The 20,206-nt window shown below is 42.4% G+C and overlaps 2 protein-coding genes across 2 annotated transcripts; one reads left to right on the top strand and one right to left on the bottom strand.

Annotated features, from left to right (window-relative positions):
* Window positions 1-2,439: 2,439 nt before the first annotated feature.
* GET1 (guided entry of tail-anchored proteins factor 1) lies at window positions 2,440-8,858 on the bottom strand. Its single transcript, XM_056858291.1, has 5 exons — window positions 8,739-8,858; window positions 7,100-7,265; window positions 5,007-5,074; window positions 3,482-3,596; window positions 2,440-2,628 (listed from the first exon to the last, which is right to left on the bottom strand). The coding sequence occupies exons 1-5, from the start codon at window positions 8,856-8,858 to the stop codon at window positions 2,555-2,557; spliced, it is 543 nt and encodes a 180-aa protein (XP_056714269.1). The 3' UTR covers window positions 2,440-2,554.
* Window positions 8,859-11,498: 2,640 nt separating this feature from the next.
* On the top strand, window positions 11,499-16,078 carry HMGN1 (high mobility group nucleosome binding domain 1). The gene is made up of 5 exons (XM_056858225.1): window positions 11,499-11,570; window positions 11,954-11,983; window positions 12,063-12,113; window positions 15,321-15,452; window positions 15,873-16,078. Exons 1-5 carry the CDS (start codon window positions 11,499-11,501, stop codon window positions 15,918-15,920), a joined length of 333 nt encoding a protein of 110 aa, XP_056714203.1. The 3' UTR covers window positions 15,921-16,078.
* Window positions 16,079-20,206: the final 4,128 nt, after the last annotated feature.

The raw sequence follows: 20,206 nt of genomic DNA, 5'->3' as shown, positions 1-20,206 counted from the left end.
TTCCTGTATTTATAGTGACTTGCATGTCTTTGCTTCAAAATATACTCAGTATTTCTTAATCTACTGAAAAGCACTGAAGCCTTTCTCTCTTAAAACTAATGTTCCTTCTAAGGTAATTTAAACAAATCTGATGTATTCCTCTAAAGAGGCAGAAATTTTTATATTACATTGCAAGGAAACGTGTGCAAGATGTGGTACTAGTTTATACTTCATTTAACGTGTCAGCATTAAGAATGAAGCCATTATTCTATGGCTTCTACCAGAGAAACTGTAAAAAATCCCCAAATAGTTGGAAAGACGTATTGAAAACGAGCTGGTGGTGAAGTCTATTGCAAATAAAGTCAGTAAAGTCCTATTTGCAATTGTAACATAATACTCTGTAGTTTCTCTTGCCAGTTTAGAGCACTTTAAGGTATCTACATGGTTAAAGACTTGAACAGGGCTCCAGTTAGGTTGGTTAGTTCTGATTAAAGAGAAAACCAATTAGTTAACCAGTTCTGATTAAAGAGAAAACTAGGATTTATGACGTCCAGAATGGACATACAGAGCACAAAACATTTCAGAAGTTTGATTCTTGTTGCCATATAGCTACAACTTAATGCTGAAATTCTTGGTTCAGATTAAAGCTATTTACCAAAAGCCAGTAAACCAATCCTTCTACTTTATCACCCCCAAATTTGGCATTGTTTAGACAGAGATTTCAAACTTCATCTAGCTACCAATACAGGGATGCTAATGTTGATTATTGCAATTTCAGCAGCTAGAAATGGAACTATGCACATTGTTTTCTACAGTTGTACTTTAATACCTTAGTATATATGGGGATCAGTAAACCAGTCTCCAAACATTTTTTATAATCTAAGCATTAATAAATATTATGCTACTCACAACTTTGTTGTCTTTATTTTTCACTTTGGATTGAACAGTATTTGGAGGTATGTATAACACATTCAACAAGATTAAAAACACAAGAGCAAAATTTCATTATGCAATATGTTCTCAACAAATAAGGGCCTAATCCTATTAACATTTTATACCTAAAAGGACTGAACCATCTCCTTCCCACCCCTAGAACCCACATTAGTCTGATGGCACAAACCTATGTGTTTTTATGTATTTTAAGGAAATTTTAATTAACAAAAAGTTTAGCCAGATACTTTCCCCCACATGCTCTACACAGGACATGCTTAGTCATCATAAATGTTCCAGCAGCACCTAAAAGACCAAAAGGATTTCTAGGGTATAAACTTTGTGATACAGTATCTGACAAAGGGAGCTTTGACTACCAGACACTGATGCTTGTAACATTTTAATCCAGCATACTAAAATGTCAAAATATCACTGACCCAAACATGTGGTCTACTAAGGATTCTTAGATCTCTGCCAGGATGGGTCAGACAGCCCAGCAATGTGTCTTTCTGTTCAATGTAGTAGCCAGTCTTTTTATATAATACACCTAAACTTATGGTCCAGAAGTTTTGTAGAGCCCATAATAAGTTTGCTAAAAAGAAAAAATGTCACCCAAGTTTACAATGCTTTAAACTTATACTCATTTTAAAAACATTTCAATTTACTGCTGTTACATTAGCTTCTGCCGTTTTATGATCTTGCAAACGAAGAGTTGCATGAAATGACTTGGTGAGGCACAATTCTTTGATACACAGGATAAGGAAACTTAACAAAACTAGAACATACAGTCTCTTGGGGTCAAGGGAAAAAAGAAGGAAAAGGCCACCTTGTCATGTAAGACATGTCCACTGTTCAACTGCTTTCGGTATTATTCAGGACTCTCTAAAAGGACTGGGTCACAAGTAACAAGGGTCTCCTTTCACTACCAAAAAAGGCTATGCTGGAGAACATGGAGCCTGCATAGGGGGGAAAAGCCTGTGGGGCAGCAGCTGTAATAAGAAAGGGAATTGGGTAAGATTGTGTGAAAAAGCTAGCTGGATCCAACCCAGGAAACAGACATGTAGCAGAGAAAGTAAGAGGAGAACGTCTTCGCACTCTGGACTAGAGCAGAACAATCAGCCTGCATATACTGGAGGTTAAAAGGAAGAGTATGTTGACATTTCAACAAGATAAAGATGTGCAGAGATTCAAACCAGAAAGCCACACTGTAAATTTTAAAAAGCCATTCTGCATAAACTACTTTTCTCAAGCAAACTTCTTCCAGCCCAAATGAATACAAATGGAAAAGTATTTCTTCTTCCTTTTGTTATTTACCTTTAATATATCCATACAAGGTCAGTAACAAATGTCATGTTCACCACCTAATGATCATCAGAAACACAATTTAAAAACCACAAAATAAGATGGTACCATTAAGGGCAATAATTGAAAAGACTACAAGTTGAAAGTTACACGTAAGACAATAAATATATAAATATTACAAGTTAACAATAAAATAATTAATTACTCTACCCTAAACCTTGTCCCTCCTTTCACAGGATATTGTATCAAACGCAGTTGGTGCGAAGTATGTCATAAGAATACAATCATAAGAAACAGAAGAGTACTTTTAATTGTGATAATGGACTGAAATTCGAATCCTTTCTCAGCTGAAAGAGTGAAGCATAATGGCCACTACTTTATTGCAAACAACCAACCAACTTGTAATGCCAACACCACCTGTAAATAAAAGAAAAATGTACTGTGGTTCAATAGTATTATCAGTAACTCAAATACACACATTTGGTATCTAGGTGGAGTCAGTTTTGGTTATCAAATGACAAAATGCAATTAAAGAAATGCTTCTTTAAATAATTCTGCAACAGTTTAGGAGGGGGGATAATTGAAGAGCTAGAAAATTTCAGCACAGACCCCAAGTACAACAGGTTGAGTTTCTTTACAGATTGGTACTATGGTTAGGTGCACAATTATAAGCACAACCTAGGAATTTCTCCAGAGCAAAATTCTTAGAGTGAACAAAAGCTTATAGAAGAAATTGTGCTCTCAATTTATCTCTTACTAGTTTGAGCAGGTGAAGTTCCTGATAAATTGTGCTGTATCACTTCAAGGCAAGTGTATCTGAAATTTCTACAAAAGCTTGAAAAGTACTATAGTCTTGAATAAGACTATAGTCTTGAATAAGAATGAATAAGGCTTGGCTTCCTGTCCTGAAAACCTCCAGAAGAACAAAGACTACAGTCCACAATAGCCATGCGGATTAGCTTTGAATAACAGATCACTTCAGGATACAATTGTTCCACATTAACATACCACACCTCATTAGCACATTATCTTGATACTTACAGGACAATGATTAGCACATTACCTTCAATACTTTGCAGGACAATGACACAGTTCAAACCCAACCCTCTTTTGACTATATATTGCTCTTCCTACACACTTGACACTGTCCTTCAGTGTTACTCCTCTGAAGATGCCTGCCACAGCTGTGGGCGAAACGTCAGGAAAGAAAATACCAAGACCACGGTCACACAACCCGGATAATCTACAAGAACCGATACTATAGTCTTACCTGCCACTCCTGTTGGAAAAGCTACTAAACGTTCTAATGGGGCCAACCACTTGCTTGGAAGCACAGTAACTGGTTCTGAGTAATACTTCCAAATTAGTGAGATCATTAAGGCAGCCTAGAACAAAAAAGATTTACATGACTAACCACAAAACTGAAAAATGGTAAGTTCTTGTTTAACTTAGTTGTTCAATCAGTATTTCAATTTTAATTGGGTCTATTAGGTTCTTTGCCAGTGTTATCATTAAACAGCCCAATGCCAAAATTTATTATAAACAGCTTCTGCAATCTCAAAATCATTGTCACAAGGTAAGAACCCTGTCCCCTTGACCCATAAGTCATGACTTCTCCCACAGCAAACATCAGTAGCCCGTCTCTATTTCTTGGCCTCCTGTAGTTCATAGCTTGCAAGTAGGCACTTCAAGACCAAGGGAGATGGCATTCACTATGCTGACCTCCCCAAAATGCACTGCACAGGATACATCTACATCTGATTGGTTGTCAGGCCAAGAGGCAGAACTAAAGTAGTCTACAGCATTGTTTTCATGTAGATATATTACGTCAGACGGTATGCCAAAACTCAAGCTGCCGAATGCATGAGATATAAGACTAAGCTAGAACCTTTCTCTCCAGTATCTACTTTTTATTTGTAGAGTACTGTTTTGTATCAAGCAGCATGAAATCATTTGAACCTCTAATGGTAGTCTGCACAGGTTTAACTGAAGGCCAAGTACTCATTATCTTTTCCCTGCTGTGGCACAATGAAACGATCATCTAACAACTTTTCCTCTTCTGGCATGTGTGACTTTTCTAAGATCAACACAAGTAATCAGGGCCATAATGATGTTTAGAGGGTTGGCTTTATCTGATCGACTGCTTGATGGCTGATTTGAAGTAATCAGAGCCAGAGAATGGAGGAACTTGCTGCCCACTAGGCAAAGGTCCTAGTGTTTTTGTTTTTTGAGAAAGGAAGTGGAAGGAGTGGCAACTTCTACCAGCCTCTGTTCCTCCAAGTTACCATAAACCCTCACAGAACTTCAGAATAAGCCTCTATTCAACAGTGTGAGAAATAAAGAGACGAACTAGTCATAAAAATCAGACTCAATCTATATTTCCCATATCTAAACCTACCAGACTTTTCTATGGTACCTTTTTGGGTATCTCTATTAATATAAAATTTCAATATAAATATGAATTAAAACTGTCTATCAGTGTACATGGTTAAAAGTCATGTTCAATTTCTAATTTATACCGAGAAAACTATTATCATAATCTATACCAGCGGTTCCCAAACTGTGCTCCACAGAGCACTTGGTGCTCCACGAAACATCTCCTAGTGCTCCGTGAAGAGATTGGAAAGAAAAATACGACTGTCATTCGGTTTTGTATATAGGTGCTAGGTGAAAATTAGTGCTCCGTGACAAATTTCTCTCCTGAAAAGTGCTCCCCGACTCAAAAAGTTTGGGAACCGCTGATCTATACTATTTTAAAAATAACATACAATTCAGGATAACCCAATTTTACTTACTTGCAAAATGTAGAAGACAATATTTATTACCCACTTTATTTTGGCAAGTTGAGCAGTTCGTGTTTTCACTGTTAAAAGAAATTGATGTTCTGATTTGCACAACTTCTACAAATAAGAGATAAGCTTCTATTTCTAATTGAAAAATAAATACTATTTCTCTTTCTAAGGAAAGGATTCTGTTTAAAGTTTAAGTCTTCCAAAGTCATTTGCATTTTATGAAAAATACACTTTGGGTGTTTACACATATACATATTTAAATTCTAGCAATCTGTCTCACCTATGAATCTAAAAGCTATTTACTTAAAAACAAATCTCATTAGCCATAATACAAAACATTACAGCATGGAAATAAGTTCAACTGATAGAAATAAACCTAGGCCAGTTCTTGAGACTGATCCGGAAACTTCAACTGGTCCAGAATGCAGTGGCACATGTCCTTACAGGTATTTGTTTATCCCTGCCTTGGCTGGCTCGCGGGCCTGATAAGAGCTCAAGGGGCTGGATCCGGCCTGCGGGCCTTGTGTTTGACACCCCTGTCCTAAACGGTCTGGAACTGTCATATCTGTGGTACTGCCTCTTCCAATACACCCCTCGAAAAGCTTGTCGTTCAGCTGGAGTGAATCTACTGGAGATCCCTGACCCAAAAAAGCATCCAGGTGTCCTCAACCAGGGCCAGCGCTTTCTCGGTCTTGGCCCCAACAGGGTGGAATGCAATGCCCAGTGAGGTTTGGGCCCTGCAGGACCTGAAGCGATTCCGCAGGGGGCTGTAAAACTGAGCTGTTCCGCCAGGCATACAGTTGATGACAGCAACGGTTTCCAATGGGTTGGCGTCCTCTCTGCCAGTTGTGCTTTAAGTTATGGTTTATTGGTGGTATGGTTACCTGATATATTGTTATTACTGCTATGATTGACTGCACCATTTTTATCAGACTATTGTTGACAATTTATTGTAATGTTAAGTTTGTTTTAATTGTAAATGGCTGTAAGCCTCTCCTGGTCAGGAAGGGTGGCCTAAAAATCCAAACAAACAAAGATCATGTAAGGTTGCTGAGATAAGGGATGGTCATTTCAAATTGTCCCTTCTTTGAATTTTCAGATTTAATTTTTCTATAAATGAAGTCTTCCATTTTTTTATTTTGGAATTATAAGGAAAACCCTACAGGCAGTATTTAATCCAATTACACAGTCAAAAGTAAACCAAAGTGCCCTATTTTCTTTAGTTTTAGTATACGTATTCAATAAATGAAAGCTATTTAAATGGGCTCCCAATCTTCTTGAGCCTATGGACACCTTTGGAATTCTGATTCGGCATGGTGGCCCCAGCCACAAATCGGCAGCCACAATATAGCTTTTGCAGAAGGTAAAGCCAGCCACAAATCGCTGTCACAGCTTATCTTCAGTCTCAGAGTTAAGATCCTTGTGCTGCGGAGGTTCCTACAGCCAAAGAAATGTTTTTAAAAATCTGCACAACCCATCAAATCTCCAGTGGCCAATCAGAAGTCTTGTTGGGCAAAAGCCACACCTGGCCCTGCTCACTTTTTAAAAACACTTGATCGGCACCAGGAAAAGTGTCGGCAAGCACCATGTTGCCCATGGCCATCACACTGGAGTCCCCTGTTGGTCTTTTTTACCACTAGGCAAGGAAGTACTGGGAAGCATTTGACTGCAGGACCCACCATGAACATAAACAAGGAAGAGAAAAGCTCACATTATTATTGGATCTCCACTGTTGTACCAAGTTATCCCTCTGTTTCTGAAAGTGTAAATTCTATGGTATTCTCTAACACAGCCTATGAGCAGAAAGAAAAAAAATGAAAACTAGCCTGCTGGATAGGTCTGTGTGCCCATTTTCCTGACAAGTTAACAAAAGACACATCTAGAGACATGCACTGTATTGATTACACACTCTTATCACTCTCCACAAAGTGACATTATCACCTTGTGACAGGATTGAGGTAGTCACATTTTGTATTATTATGAACTTCAGAACAAAGTCAAACTTGGAAGAATTAACACAAAGGAAGTGAAAATGTCTACCAATAGAGCTGGCAGACAATGAGCAAAATGCGAACTTGAAACAAGCAGGTACCTACCGTGAGTCTTAAGCTTGTCAGTCATTTTGTTAATCTTCCTTTCTAATCTGGCATATCTGGCAAATTCATCCATCATACTAATGGTAGCAAGTTCTTGCTTCATGTCCTGAATTTCAGACCTCATCTGTGATTCCTGCTCAACATCCTTCTGTAGTAACTTTGATATCTAACAAAGAAAGAAAGATGCCTGAGCAGCTGTTTATATTTTTACTCATTCAAAATTATGTATACTTAGTTTTAAAATAAGAAGCTATTGCTGCAACTTAATTTTATACAAAGAAGCAATCACATATAGGCACACATCCTAAAGCATGCCTTCAACAATGGCTTTAACACACGAAGCAACTTAGTATCAGCCAGCAGGACCAAATTCTCACCAGCCCCTTCCCCACTTATCCTGTTGGGACCAAAACGCCCAGACACATCTCTGCCCTATACACATCATTAGTGCAAATCAGAGTTACATTCTCAACCTTGATGCTGAGGATCTATAAAGTAACCTACTTTTCCAAGGTGTGTTTAGCTTTACATATGATCAAGTCAGGATCCCAACTCACAGATTTAAGGGGCATTGCTCTCAAATATGTAAACATTCCTAGTTGCTGAGTACAATCTTACTGTTCCAGGAGCTCTTAAATGTGTAGGTGGAATTCAGAATCTAACAGCCCAATAACATGTTATATACACAAAGCTCAGTTTTTCCACCACCACTTCACCCTCTCTCCTATGAAAAGCTCACAAGCACAATCAGTTTTTTTCCTCTTCAGATGTAATCACAACCTCTCAGGGTAGCAAAGGGGCCATCTAGAGAGCCTACCTTTCAAGCAATTTTCATCAAAGGCAGAGCAGTACCCGGGCTCCTCCTCCCTCGGATTTCAGGACATTAAGGACCTCTTGACCTGGGAGGAGGGGCTAAAGCATTCAGCAACCAGAACTAACATTGGGAATGGGGAGATACAGCTGATGTTGAACTTTTAGAAGTACTGTAAGTCATTTTGAGGCCTTAACAGTTTAAAAGACTTCACCTACATATTTGAATTTGCTCATTATAAACCGTTTTGAGCAACAAGGAAAGCCAAAAAAACAAACATTTAAAAGCACTACGCGTAAATGTTATGCAGGTTAGTATGTGGATTGGGAGACCACCAAGGAATTCCAGGGTCGCTATGCAGCGGTAGGTAAAGGCAAATCACCTGTTCGTCTCTTGCCTAGAAAATCATTCTTGCTCCATACTTTCAAGAATTATAATAGCTGCTTTGAGAACTCAAAACCCAGTTGAAAAATCATTATAAATCCATGCATAACGAAACTCTCACACCACGATAAAATGAGAGCGTGGAGAGGGGGGCTGCAAGATTTCAGTTAAGCTGCATGAACACACATTGTCGCTTTCTGTAATTTGGATCTGAACACTTCCACTTATAATTTTAATGCAGTGCACTTAGTAACAATGAGTGAATAAGACTGAGCCTTGAAGTACCACCCAAGGCAAGTCCCACATTGATGACAGTCTCCATATACTCCGTATCAGTCTGCCCTTAAAGTCACCTGGAAACTCCAGCGGGTACAGAATGCTCCACCCACTCCCCTGACATACGAAACAGACGAGCAGAAAGCCGGCGGAGGTGGTGCCACTTACGATGGAGGAGCAGGAAGGCAAGAGGATTTTGAGCAGGTTGCACAGGAACACCGAGCTCAGGACAAGCAGCCAAGCGCCAGCATCCGCCGCAGCCTCCACCTCCGCTCTCTGCTCGTGCATTTCCTAGGCCCAGTGGATAGAAGAGGATGAAGACACAGCCGCCGGCGCCCACCGCCAGCAATCAGCCCCCACCCCCGGGCTTCTGAAAAGACAATAGGTCCGCGCGGGCTCCCGCCCGCCAGCGACGCGCACGCGCGCATCCCCTCTCCGCTCCCACAGCAGCACGCCTGATACTCTCCACGCATGCGCCACAGCCACTGTTGCGTTCCGTGATGCGAGAGCAGAAGCGTGTAAGAAGGGGGGGGGAGTCAGCGTGCCCGTAGCTCCGCCCACGCAACTATGGAAGACTTCAGTAGGAGTAGAAAAGGGCAAGAGTCCAGTAGCACCTTAAAGACTAAGCCTGCGGCTCATGAAAGCTCCTACCCTACCAGAAAATATTTTTCTTAGTCTTTAAGGTGCTACTCGACTCTTGCTCTTTTCTACTAGATCAGATCAAGGTACTTCTTTTTGCAATTTTGCATTTTGTGAGCTTTTTGCATTTCGTGAGCTGTGGCTCACGAAAGCTCCTACCGTGCCAGAAAATATTTTTGTTAGTCTTTAAGGACTCTGGCCCTTTTCTACTACTGCAGGCAGACTAACACGGCTACCCACTGGGAATTAAAGACACATGGATTCACATCCTAGCTGTATCTGAAGAAGTGAGCTGTGGCTCGTGGTCGCTCAAAGCTCTTTTTAAAAACGCGACCTTTAAAATACCTAGTCAAAAAGGGCAAGAGTCCAGTAGCACCTTAAAGACTAACAAAAATATTTTCTGGTAGGGTATGAGCTTTTCTGAGCCACAGCTCACTTCTTCAGTTACTTAAAATACCTACTCACGGTACCAATGGAGCCGGGAGTGTTTGATTGCGGGATCCTGCATGGCAGGGGGTTGGACTGGATGGCTTTTGGGGTCTCTTCCAACCTTGTGTGATTTTGTGGTTTTTGAGAAATTCCACCCACATACACCCACTCGCCTGCTCCTTTGTTCCCGTTTGCAGAGCCATTAGCAACAGCGCATAGCTAACGCGCGTCTGTGGTTCTGCATGGTTCCTTGAGGGGAGTCTTCGCGGCGGGGGCGGAGCAAACACAAAAGGCCGCGTTGAAGGGGCTTTTAGGAAATGCGAAGCAGGTGTGCGCCTGCTTCGTAGTCACTTCCTGAATGACGGTTCAGCGTGAAAAACGGGGGGGGGAATACCCGGGGCACTTCAGCCACGAACGCGCTAATTAAAGGTAAAGGTCCCCTGTGCAAGCACCGGGTCATTCCTGACCCATGGGGAGACGTCACATCCCAACGTTTTCTAGGCAATACAGATTATAGAAATCTGCAACCAGCATAGAATATCGGACATAATTCATAATGCAGATACACAATTCATAATGCAGTTACAATGCAGAAAATGGTTTTACATCGGTAGAAAATAATGCAGTGGCAGCAGAATAATACATGCAACAAACGCATAATGTTCTATAAAGGTAAAGGTCCCCTGTGCAAGCACCGGGTCACCCCTGACCCATGGGGTGACGTCACATCCCGACGTTGACTAGGCAGACTTTGTTTTGCGGGGTGGCTTGTCAGTGCCTTCCCCAGTCGTCTCCCCTTTACCCCCAGCAAGCCTGGGTACTCATTTGACCGACCTCGGAAGGATGGAAGGCTGAGTCCACCTTGAGCCGGCTACCTGAAACCGACTTCCCTTGGGATCGAACTCAGGACGCGAGCAAAGCTTTAGCCTGCAGCTTAACACTCTGCGCCACGGGGCTCCCTGGAACGCGCTGATTCCCAAGCCCAAACGGCCTATGAATTAATGGGCGGAGCTGTTGTGATTTAAAAAGGGGTCCCGCGAAAGCCGGCTGTCCAATAGCAGCGCGCGAGCGCCGGGGAGGGGAGTGAAACGGCCGCGGCGCTCAATGCGCGCGCGCGCACCCCCCCTCCTCTCAATCCGGCTGGATCCTGTTGCGGCGCCGCTGGCATGGTTGCGGGAAGGAGGGGGCGAGAGAGAGAGAGGGGGGGGGCTGGCTCTAGTTGTGCGCAGTAGTGCGAACCGGCGCTCCTAGTAGGCGACCGGCGCGGGAAGTACCAGTCGCCGCTTGCTCGTGCTGCGAAAACCAGCGCTCCGGTGCCGCCGCCCGCCGCTAAAGGGGGGGAAAAATTACCAGGAAAGCTTGACTTTCGTCCGGCATCGCCGCCTGCTCCGCCATGCCGAAAAGAAAGGTTGGCGACGGGCGCACGCGTACCTTTAACGCGCGGCGAGGGCGCGCCTCTCCCTTAATAACGACCTTCCCCCCCCCACCCACTTTCTGTTGTCGTTGTTTTTATGGAAGATATTTCTCTCCCCCCTCCCCCCCCCACACTTTGGCGCGAATATAATAAATCTGAGGGAGGGGGGAGGAGTGACCGTTGTAAATGGCCGCGGTGTCGCCTTCCCTCAAAACCCTGTCAGGCTCGTCGTCGTCCCCCCTCCCCCCCCTGACGAGGGGCGCTGCGAAGCCCCGCCCCTGAGCCGCGCGCGCAGGGTTCCGAGGTCCGGAACTTTCTGCAGACGTCGCCTCAGACGGCGAGGGTTCGAAATCCGAACGTCGAGGCGGGAAGGGGGGGGCGGCGGCGGCGTGAGCGCGGTGACGTCACGGTCCTCCGGGAACGAAGTCGCCTGTAGGGGACTGCGCATGCGGGATTGGGCGCTGTCACTTAACTCGCAATGTTTCTTGCGTTTGCAGGTGAACGCGACCGAAGAAGAGGTGAGTTTATGGAAAAGGTTGGCGGTGTAGTTAGAATTTGGAGGGACTGGTCCATTTTTTTTAATAATATTGCTTACGTTAGAAAATAACGTGCTTCTATATGCGCAATGTGAAGGGGGGAAATAAATGCTTTGCTTTATAACTAAATGTTGTACCTTAAAATTGACACACGTGACAAAGCCTCTAATCCTGTGCTTTCTTTAGGCTTTGTGTTGATCCAGTAAGAGACGAATGGTTGCCGTCTCTGAATAAATACGTTGTGAAAAATGTTCGTTTGCTATTGACGTTTATACGCTGTGATTTTGGTCTTAAGTGTGTTAGATCAGTACTTTCTAAGCCAGGTATCTACCAAGGTAGATTCATGATCTTTCTTTTCGCTCTAGCCCAAGAGGCGATCAGCACGACTGTCAGCTGTAAGTAGCGACTTTTTCTCCTGTTTTCATTTTTTATTGTATGAAGGAAAACTTAGTAAATGAATGTTTTTCCCACCAGAAACCTGCTCCTGCCAAAGTTGAAACAAAGCCAAAAAAGGTAGCTTCAAAGGTGAGTTTTTAAGGGCTTTTAAATACACCTGTGTGTACACATACAAATAAAAATTAGGCATGCCAAATTTGTTTACAACGGTATGAAGATGGGGAAACTACTTTCGAAACTCCTGTTTATAATCTGTATTCTGCATTTTGTGCTGAAACGTTTTTATTTATTTGATTTATAACCTGCCCCTCCCTGGCAATGCCGTGCTTGGGTGGTTCACAACATATTATAATGCATTAAAATGTATGTTTCTGGTTAAAAAATTCCAGCATCTTAAAAGGTTCTAATGGTGCCCTGAATCATTGTAGTGGCTGGTGCCATACAAATAAGGATGGACGCAATCCTAGCAAAGAGGGATCAATGTTAGGGTAAAAAGGAAGGGGTGGAGGGTTGTATGCAGTTGTAGACATATAGAAACACTTTTATTCCACAGATCTCTTCAAAATGTAAAAAGTGTTTGCATGCAAATATAATGGTAGCCAATTTCTCTGTAAAATTGTATTATTTTGTTGGCTTATATGCAGCTTTTCTTCCCATGGGGACCCAGAGCAACTTAGAATATTGTTCTCCCCTCGCCATTTTTCAGAACAAAATGTCTGTGGAATAGTTTAGGCTGAGAGAATGTGGCTGGCCCAATGTCACCCAGAGAACTTCCATGGTAGAGTCGGACTTTAATCTGGGTCTCTCAGGATCCTAGTCTGACACTAAACCATTCCATGTCCCACACTAATAATGCTTGTGTAACTATAGCTTTGAACTCAATTTGGAAGTGTAATTTGGATTATAAAACATGTAAATAAAAGGTTCTCCTTATCCTGCAGTAGGGCATCTTTAGAAATAAGTAATTCAGTCAATATTAGTTGAAATACTGGAAGTACTTGATAAATGTAATTGAACTGAGTTTGGGGGTGTTTTCTAGATTTGCATGGGGAAGGGGTATGGCTCAATGGTGCAGCATTTGCTTTGCTTACAGAAAATCCCAGTTTCAGTCCTTGGCTATCTCCAGTTAGTGATGTGAAACATTCTGGAGAGCTGTTGCCAGGCAGCACACAACAGTAATCTTGACAGGCCAATGGTCTGACTCTGGATAAGGCAGCTTCATCTGTAGATTGTCACTTATATGCATGAATAGAGGGAATTAAAAAATCTTTTAACATGACTTGGGAACAGAAACAATTTTCAGTCAAGTCAGTAGACCTATTGAGAGTCGCTCATAAAACTTGTAAAATCAAAACCTCAGAAATCACACAAAATGAGAACCGACATTGAAAATGTTGACATTTGTATGAAGCGTTGATTTGAATAAGGGTTAGGGGGAATCTGCAGGCACACTTACATTTTGTTGGTTCCAGCCAAACATGGGGATACTGACCTACCTTACAGGGTAGTAAGGATTGTTGAGACAATGTATATGAAATCTTTGAACACTTGAGAGCACAATATTTATCATGCACAGAGTATCTATATTGGCCACTGTGAAGCATTTGTTGCCAATGCTAACTGATCAGCACCTTTTTAATGTGTAGCTTTTTCCAGATGCTGTCCTATTCATACAGTTACAGCTCTCAGTCTGTTATAGATTTGTCTCATATCTAATAAATCAGTAACACTTTATAAGCTGCAAGTTTTCAGTTAAGCTGTATGAACACACATTGTCGCTTTCTGTAATTTGGATCTGAACACTTCCACTTATAATTTAATGCAGTGCACTTAGTAACAGTGAGTGAATAAGACTGAGCCTTGTAGTACCACCCAAGGCAAGTCCCACATTGATGACAGTCTCAATATACTCTGTATCAATCTGCCCTTAAAGTCACCTGGAAACTCCAGCTGGTACAGAATGCTGCAGCCCAGTTACTGTTGAGCATGAGGTGGAGCATGCATGTCACACCCATTCTGCAGTCACTCCATTGGTTACCAGGCTCAATTCAAGGTTCTGGTTATCACCTACAAAGCCTTTAAGGGTCTTTGATCCACATACCTGCTGGACTGTGCTATGCTCCACCATGAGAGCTTTGCCGATATGAGCAAAGCCTTCTGAAGGTGCTACTCTGCAAATTGGTAAGATCAGCAACTGCCCATTCATGCTTACTCTGTGTGGTGAGTCTCACTTTGTGGAACAGCTTGCCTGAGGTCAGGAAGGCTGCCACATTCCTGTCATTTCACAGAAATTGCAAAGCAGAAATGTTCAAGAAGGCATTTTTATAAAAGAATAGAACAGAACAGCTCAGGCAGTGACTTTTACAAGAGAGCAAGCAGGACACCCACAAGACCCACATGGGAGTGGGGATGCTACCTTTTTTGTGTCCCTCCCCTGCTCCCTTGCTGGGCTGCCCACTTGCATGTAGACCTACTGCCAATGACTACCTAGCTCATTCGGTGGGGAGTGGGGGTGGCTCCAGCTCCTCCTCCCTGCCTGGCACAGTGCCACCACTGCCTGCCTGGCAAAATGCAGCACTTTCTGCTCTTGTCCTTCCACAGCCACCAAGTGGGAGTTTCTTTACATTGTCTACACAAGGGCAGACAACATTATTCTCTTGGGGGGGGGGGTTTAACCGTCACACACACTATTTGGGGGGGGGGTTTCCAAAGATTTTTTCAAATTTGGGGGGGGGTTTCCCTACAAGAAAAGGCTAAAGCATTTGAAGCTTTCTATTTCAGAAGCACAGGGTGTTTGGGCAGAAGGGAAATGACGAGGTTTTACAATTATAAAAGATGTAAAGGATGACATAGGTAGTTTTGCTCCTTCGTAACTCTGGAACTCTTGGTCTGTCAAAGAGAGGTGAAAATTCTTCAGACAAAACCTCTGAATGCCAGTGCTAAGAGCCAACATCAGGGGGAAGGGCCCATTTGTTTGGTCCAGTACAGCTGTACTGGCTGCTTTGTGAAACAGGATGCTGGTCTAGCTGTACTATTGGTCTGATTCAGGCAAGGCTTGTTTATTAATCATCTTGGAGAATTCCTTACAACAAGTTGTGATGACTATTAGTTTAATTTTTAAAAATAAATTAGGCAACATTTACAGAAGATAGGTAGCAAATGGCTTTTAGCCATCATGGGGCTGAAAATCTCACAAAGGCATCTCACTGGTAAATCGCCTGTATGATCTTGTACAGCCTAGGCTGTATATAAATTTATTCCCAATCTGTCAGACGAATGATTTAACATAGTGATTGTAGAGATCAAATGCTAATAGTTTATTTTCATTTGCTATAGGATAAGTCTGAAGGAAAGAAAGCCCAAATCAAAGGGAAAAGGGGATTAAAGGGGAAACAAGCTGCAGCGATTAACAAAGACGAAGTAAAGGATTACTTGCCTACAGAAAATGGAGAAGCAAAAAGTGATGAGGTAAAATCTTACAGGCTTGCTTCTGTAATTTTTAACGAGTTACAGCATGGTCTTTAAAAAAGCAGTAATTCCAAAAATTGCAGCCATAGATTTTAGTAAATGCTTCTGGTAGCCTTGAAACAAGTTGGTTTCAGGTAGCCGGCTCAAGGTTGACTCAGCCTTCCATCCTTCCGAGGTCTGTCAAATGAGTACCCAGCTTGCTGGGGGTAAAGGGAAGTTGACTGGGGAAGGCACTGGCAAACCACCCCGCAAACAAAGTCTGCCTTGGAAACGTTGGGATGTTACGTCATCCCATGGGTCAGGAATGACCCAGTGCTTGCACAGGGGACCTTTACCTTTTTTTACGCTTTTAAAATACAATATATTGGCAGTTATTTGGTCTGAACTATAAAACCAATGTATGTTTTTTCCCTTCTTCAGGTCCCAGTATCTGAGGCAACAGGAGAGAAAGAAGCAAAATCTGAGTAACAGCTTGTACAAAGTCTTTAATCAGTGGTTCTTGTACCGCCATCTTGTACAATTCAGAGGAATATTTTTATCAACTATTTTGTAAATGCAAGTTTTTTAGTGGTTTTAGAAAATACATTTTTAAACATGAGGGGATCCTCCCCATATCCCACTTACTGTGAGTGTAAATGCTTAGTTTAAAAAGGTAAAAATCATGTGGTTGTCTACTATCTATACAACCAGCAATTTAATGGAATGTTAAATTAAGGAAAGATGGTAAAATCGTAATTACTTAACATACCACAGGCCAGGATGGACAACTTAAAATTTACATGTGGCCCTTCAACGTTATTTTTATGCAGGAATTTGGTTATAATAATGAATTTAGCTGAACTTGAATATATTATGGGGAAAACGTTCAGTATATATCAGTATGTTCTCCAGAGGCAAACAAGTTGTTCACTCTTGCTGTAGATTTGAGGGATGATTTTTATAACAAGCTAACAAGCATGCACAAAATAAGACTTCCGGCATTGTGATGAGTAGGAAAATACCTTCATGCTTAACACTTACCCTCGATATGTCACAAATTAATTGCTTCCACAATAAAACTGTTCCCTGGTGTTGCAGCTCCCTTTCAGATTTGTTTTATCTGTGACAGAGTTATTTTTGGTAGTGGTAGTTTATTTTTTCAACTGCTTTGTAATTGTCTTGTGAAAGATTGGAAATCTGGGTGTGTGGCGTGTGTGGTGTTCAGTTACTCAGTAGATAACACTTCTAGTTAAGCAGATGTAACTTCACAAAAAAGTATTTGAAACACTGGTACTTTTCTATTATGAAAGAATGATCTATCAAAAGTCATAACATGTTGGATGACAACTATGTGGTTTATATTCAAATTATTGGGGAAAAAATCTGTGCAAACTGGTTTATCAAACAATGAATAAAATCTTGGTTATGAACATTCTTTTCTGCTTTCTGTTGAATGAAAACTAACTTAAATGGTTTAACACCTATACCAGGGGTCTCAAACTGCGGCTCCAGAGCCGCATGCGGCTCTTTGGCCCATTGAGTGCGGCTCTCCGAACTTGGTTCGGAGCCCCCGCTCACGCCGGCAGCCGGGCTGCAGAGCTGGCGCGCCTGAGAGAGAGAGAGCGGGCAAGCGGGCGCACTGTCTCCCCCCCCCCCCCCCGCCGTGGAGAATGGCCGGGTCCCCCTTTCCCTTGCCCTCAATGGTTGGAAAGCTAAAGCCTCCCCTCTAGCCGCATGATTGCTGGGTGGGCGGCTCGGCAGTTCCTCCCCCCCCCGCCTATCAGCTGTTGGGCGGGACGGGCTTCCTTTGGTAGACCTGGCCTCCGGCTGAGTCCCATTGGGAGTCCCATTGGTAGACCTGGACTCCGAGGAGGGGAAAAAGTCCCCCTTCATAGGCCAGGTCTACCAATTGGCTTCTATGGGCCTCCGGAGGCCAGGTCTACTGCCAAGAAAGCCAATGGGTAGACCTGGCCTCCCAATGGGACTCAGCCGGAGGCCAGGTCTACCAATAGGCTTTTATGGCGGTAGACCAGGCCTCCAGATGAGGACTCCGGACGGGGAGGGGGAAATGGCAGGGACTTACAATTAAATTTTTATCAATAAATAAGATCACTATTAAGTATGATACCAAGTTTTATTCAGTGTACCTATAGTTTAATTAAGACTTAAAACTTTAAAGTTTATTAAGTTAATAAACTGTACCTACCTATATAGTGTAAGTTTAAGAAATTTGGCTCTCAAAAGAAATCTCAGTCGTTGTACTGTTGATATTTGGCTCTTTTGACTAATGAGTTTGCCCACCCCTGACCTATACAATTGAAGTTAATCTGTAGTTGTAATACTATAACACATTTTCTGTCTAGTACTGAATGTTCATGCTTAACTCTATTGACTGGTTTTAATAGCTATTCTAGAATCTTTTACAGCAGTTATTAATAAACCAGCAACAAATCAATTAAAACACAAGTGATGAAAACAGCATTAAAACAAGTGAATCAACTAAAACTAGGACATACACAGAAGTTGATGGAGATAAGCTAGTTGCAACAGCAATAGAAAAACCATTAAATCAGTCAGGAAAATCAGATCAACTGATGAATGCCCAAGAGAAGCGAATTCCACTGAAAAGCTACCATAAAAGGCTCTCCCTTTGGTAACCCCCTGTCTTTAGCAGCAGAGGTACACAGAAGGATAATATAATGTGATGAGCAAGCAACCTTTTAATTATCCTGGTCCCCAAAGATTTTCAGTATAAAGGTGATAACCACCTCTTCAAAATGGTGCCTACTACCTAAAATGCATCCAATGCTTATTTTTCAGCATCACAGATATCCTAGAAACTTGTCAAAAAATGCACTGCAAACAAATTTCCGAACAGCCTTCCATGACAGCCCTACTGAAAACACACTGTGGTAGTTTAATGTGTATCAGGATCCCCCAATGTGGTGCCTGCCAATACTTTCCCTGGTACTTTTTAGCAAGTAGGCAGGCCCTTTGTAAGGCGGGGTTTGTTATTGACACCATTCAAATGAAAAAGGTCCACATGCAATAGCTGCAACTGCTACAGGATGCTCAAGTGGACTGGTAAGCATCCAGGCTTGTGGTTCCATTCCCTCTTTGGGATTTCCTCCTTTTTATACCCCCTTCTCTGTCTCCCTTCTTCCCCACAGGCTTTCCTTCATTTCATTCTTCTGCAATTCTTTTGCAAAGCAAGAAGGGGAGCTATTGTGTTTGGCTCTGCCTCTTCTGGCAGTCATTTTGGGTTTAGCTCTGCCTTCTGTAACAGCCATTTTGAGATAGTACCACCCATTCTCAAAATTACAAAGGAGCCTGTGTTGTGGTATCCTGGCAGCCCTAGGCTATCCTGGTACACCACCAGCACGTTGTTCAGGACTGGAGCAAAGTGTGCATGGATGGAACACTGCTGTATAGCCAAAGACAAAAAAGGGGCTCCTGGCATCCATTTTGTATGCCATGCTACAGAAGCTGACTGGGCAAGTCCAGGCTTGTTTGCCACGTTTCCCCTTGGGAGAACATCTGGTGTTCCTTGGAACACAAAGAGAAAAGACAGACATCTTCAGCATTTCTTTAGCTCTGGTGCAGCAGACATGTCACACCTTGCTAAATCTCAGGAACAGAACTCTATTCAGAGAATAAGAATGGAAACCAATCTAATCAAGTGGCTAGCCAAGCCCTATAACTCACCCTGGTAGATAGTTCCCAGACCTCGCCTTCATCTCCAATTCTATAGCCAGTGCTCAGGGATACTTAGCCAAGAGTACCTTGGTATTGTTTCTGATCAGCCTCATCTCTTCCCCTATTCTCCTTCCTCCGCCTAATCCAGTCTAGATCAAACCACTAGCATTGACAAACCATTTCCTTTCCTTTTTTCCTTTTATCCCTTAGAAGCTCCTTGATCAATTGATCTTGAGCAGCATATATCTAGTGTTGGAGGGATATAAGGACTGAAACAAATCTTGCCACTGACAATGTAGCCTTGGGGTCCCTATCATTTAGTAAAAAAGGCATTATGTCAGTCACAGAGGCATTGGATTTGTATATTAAAAGGGGGGAAATATAGTGCGATCGAAGTTCCTCGTAAAAGCGGCATTCCAAAAGGGCATGGGCTAATGAGTCAATAGAGCCAGAAGAGCAAGGACAGATCCTGTCTGAGTATGGTATATTCAGAATTCTGCCCTGCATTACCATAGAAGGGTTAGCATTCAATCTAGCCAAGCAAAAAGCTCTACAGAGACGAGGAGTTGTTAGATAATATGTATAGGCAGGCAGACCACGTGGAGGGGGTATTCCGAAGAACTGGGATGAACAGACACGACGAGCACGAAAAGTAGTGCTGTTATAATCGAGCTCTTTAATGCGCTTTTTAATTTTGGCAAAAGCTTCAGTTTTCCCAAGATCTGATAACATATCCTGCGAGAAGCCCAACAATGCCAGTTTCTCATTTAAGATTTTTTGCCATGAGGATTTAAAAGGGTCATGCTTCAGAGAAGCTAGGAACCCCTCAGTGCTAAAGCACAGTTTAAGGTGTAGTTTAAAGGCGGCCAACCACGCCCTAGCTTCAAGTGACATTTGGCCAAACTCGGAACGAAGAGTAACGCCAGCAACACATCGAGGGGCATTTAGGAGTTTTCGTAAGAACTGAAGCAGTGGACGATCTATAGATTCATTGATGACTGTAATCCAGATGGCAACACCGAAGAGGATAATTGGGGTAATTTTCAGGTTAAAAACCTGAATAGCCCCTGGAATATATT

This window comes from Euleptes europaea, chromosome 12 (assembly GCF_029931775.1).
Source record: "Euleptes europaea isolate rEulEur1 chromosome 12, rEulEur1.hap1, whole genome shotgun sequence".
Classification (NCBI taxonomy): domain Eukaryota; kingdom Metazoa; phylum Chordata; class Lepidosauria; order Squamata; family Sphaerodactylidae; genus Euleptes; species Euleptes europaea.
The sequence above is the reverse complement of the archived record's forward strand: the minus strand, read 5'-3'. Positions and strand labels throughout refer to the sequence as shown.

Coding starts and splice junctions, on each gene's coding strand:
- GET1 (XM_056858291.1), bottom strand. CDS start 8,858: ATGCACGAGCAGAGAGCGGAGGTGGAGGCTGCGGCGGATGCTGGCGCT. Junction 5,075..7,099: donor TGACAAGCTTAAGACTCACG/GTAGGTACCTGC, acceptor TTCTTTTAACAG/TGAAAACACGAACTGCTCAA. Junction 3,597..5,006: donor TTGTCTTCTACATTTTGCAA/GTAAGTAAAATT, acceptor TTTTTGTTCTAG/GCTGCCTTAATGATCTCACT.
- HMGN1 (XM_056858225.1), top strand. CDS start 11,499: ATGCGGGATTGGGCGCTGTCACTTAACTCGCAATGTTTCTTGCGTTTG. Junction 11,571..11,953: donor TGAACGCGACCGAAGAAGAG/GTGAGTTTATGG, acceptor TTTTCGCTCTAG/CCCAAGAGGCGATCAGCACG. Junction 12,114..15,320: donor CAAAAAAGGTAGCTTCAAAG/GTGAGTTTTTAA, acceptor CATTTGCTATAG/GATAAGTCTGAAGGAAAGAA.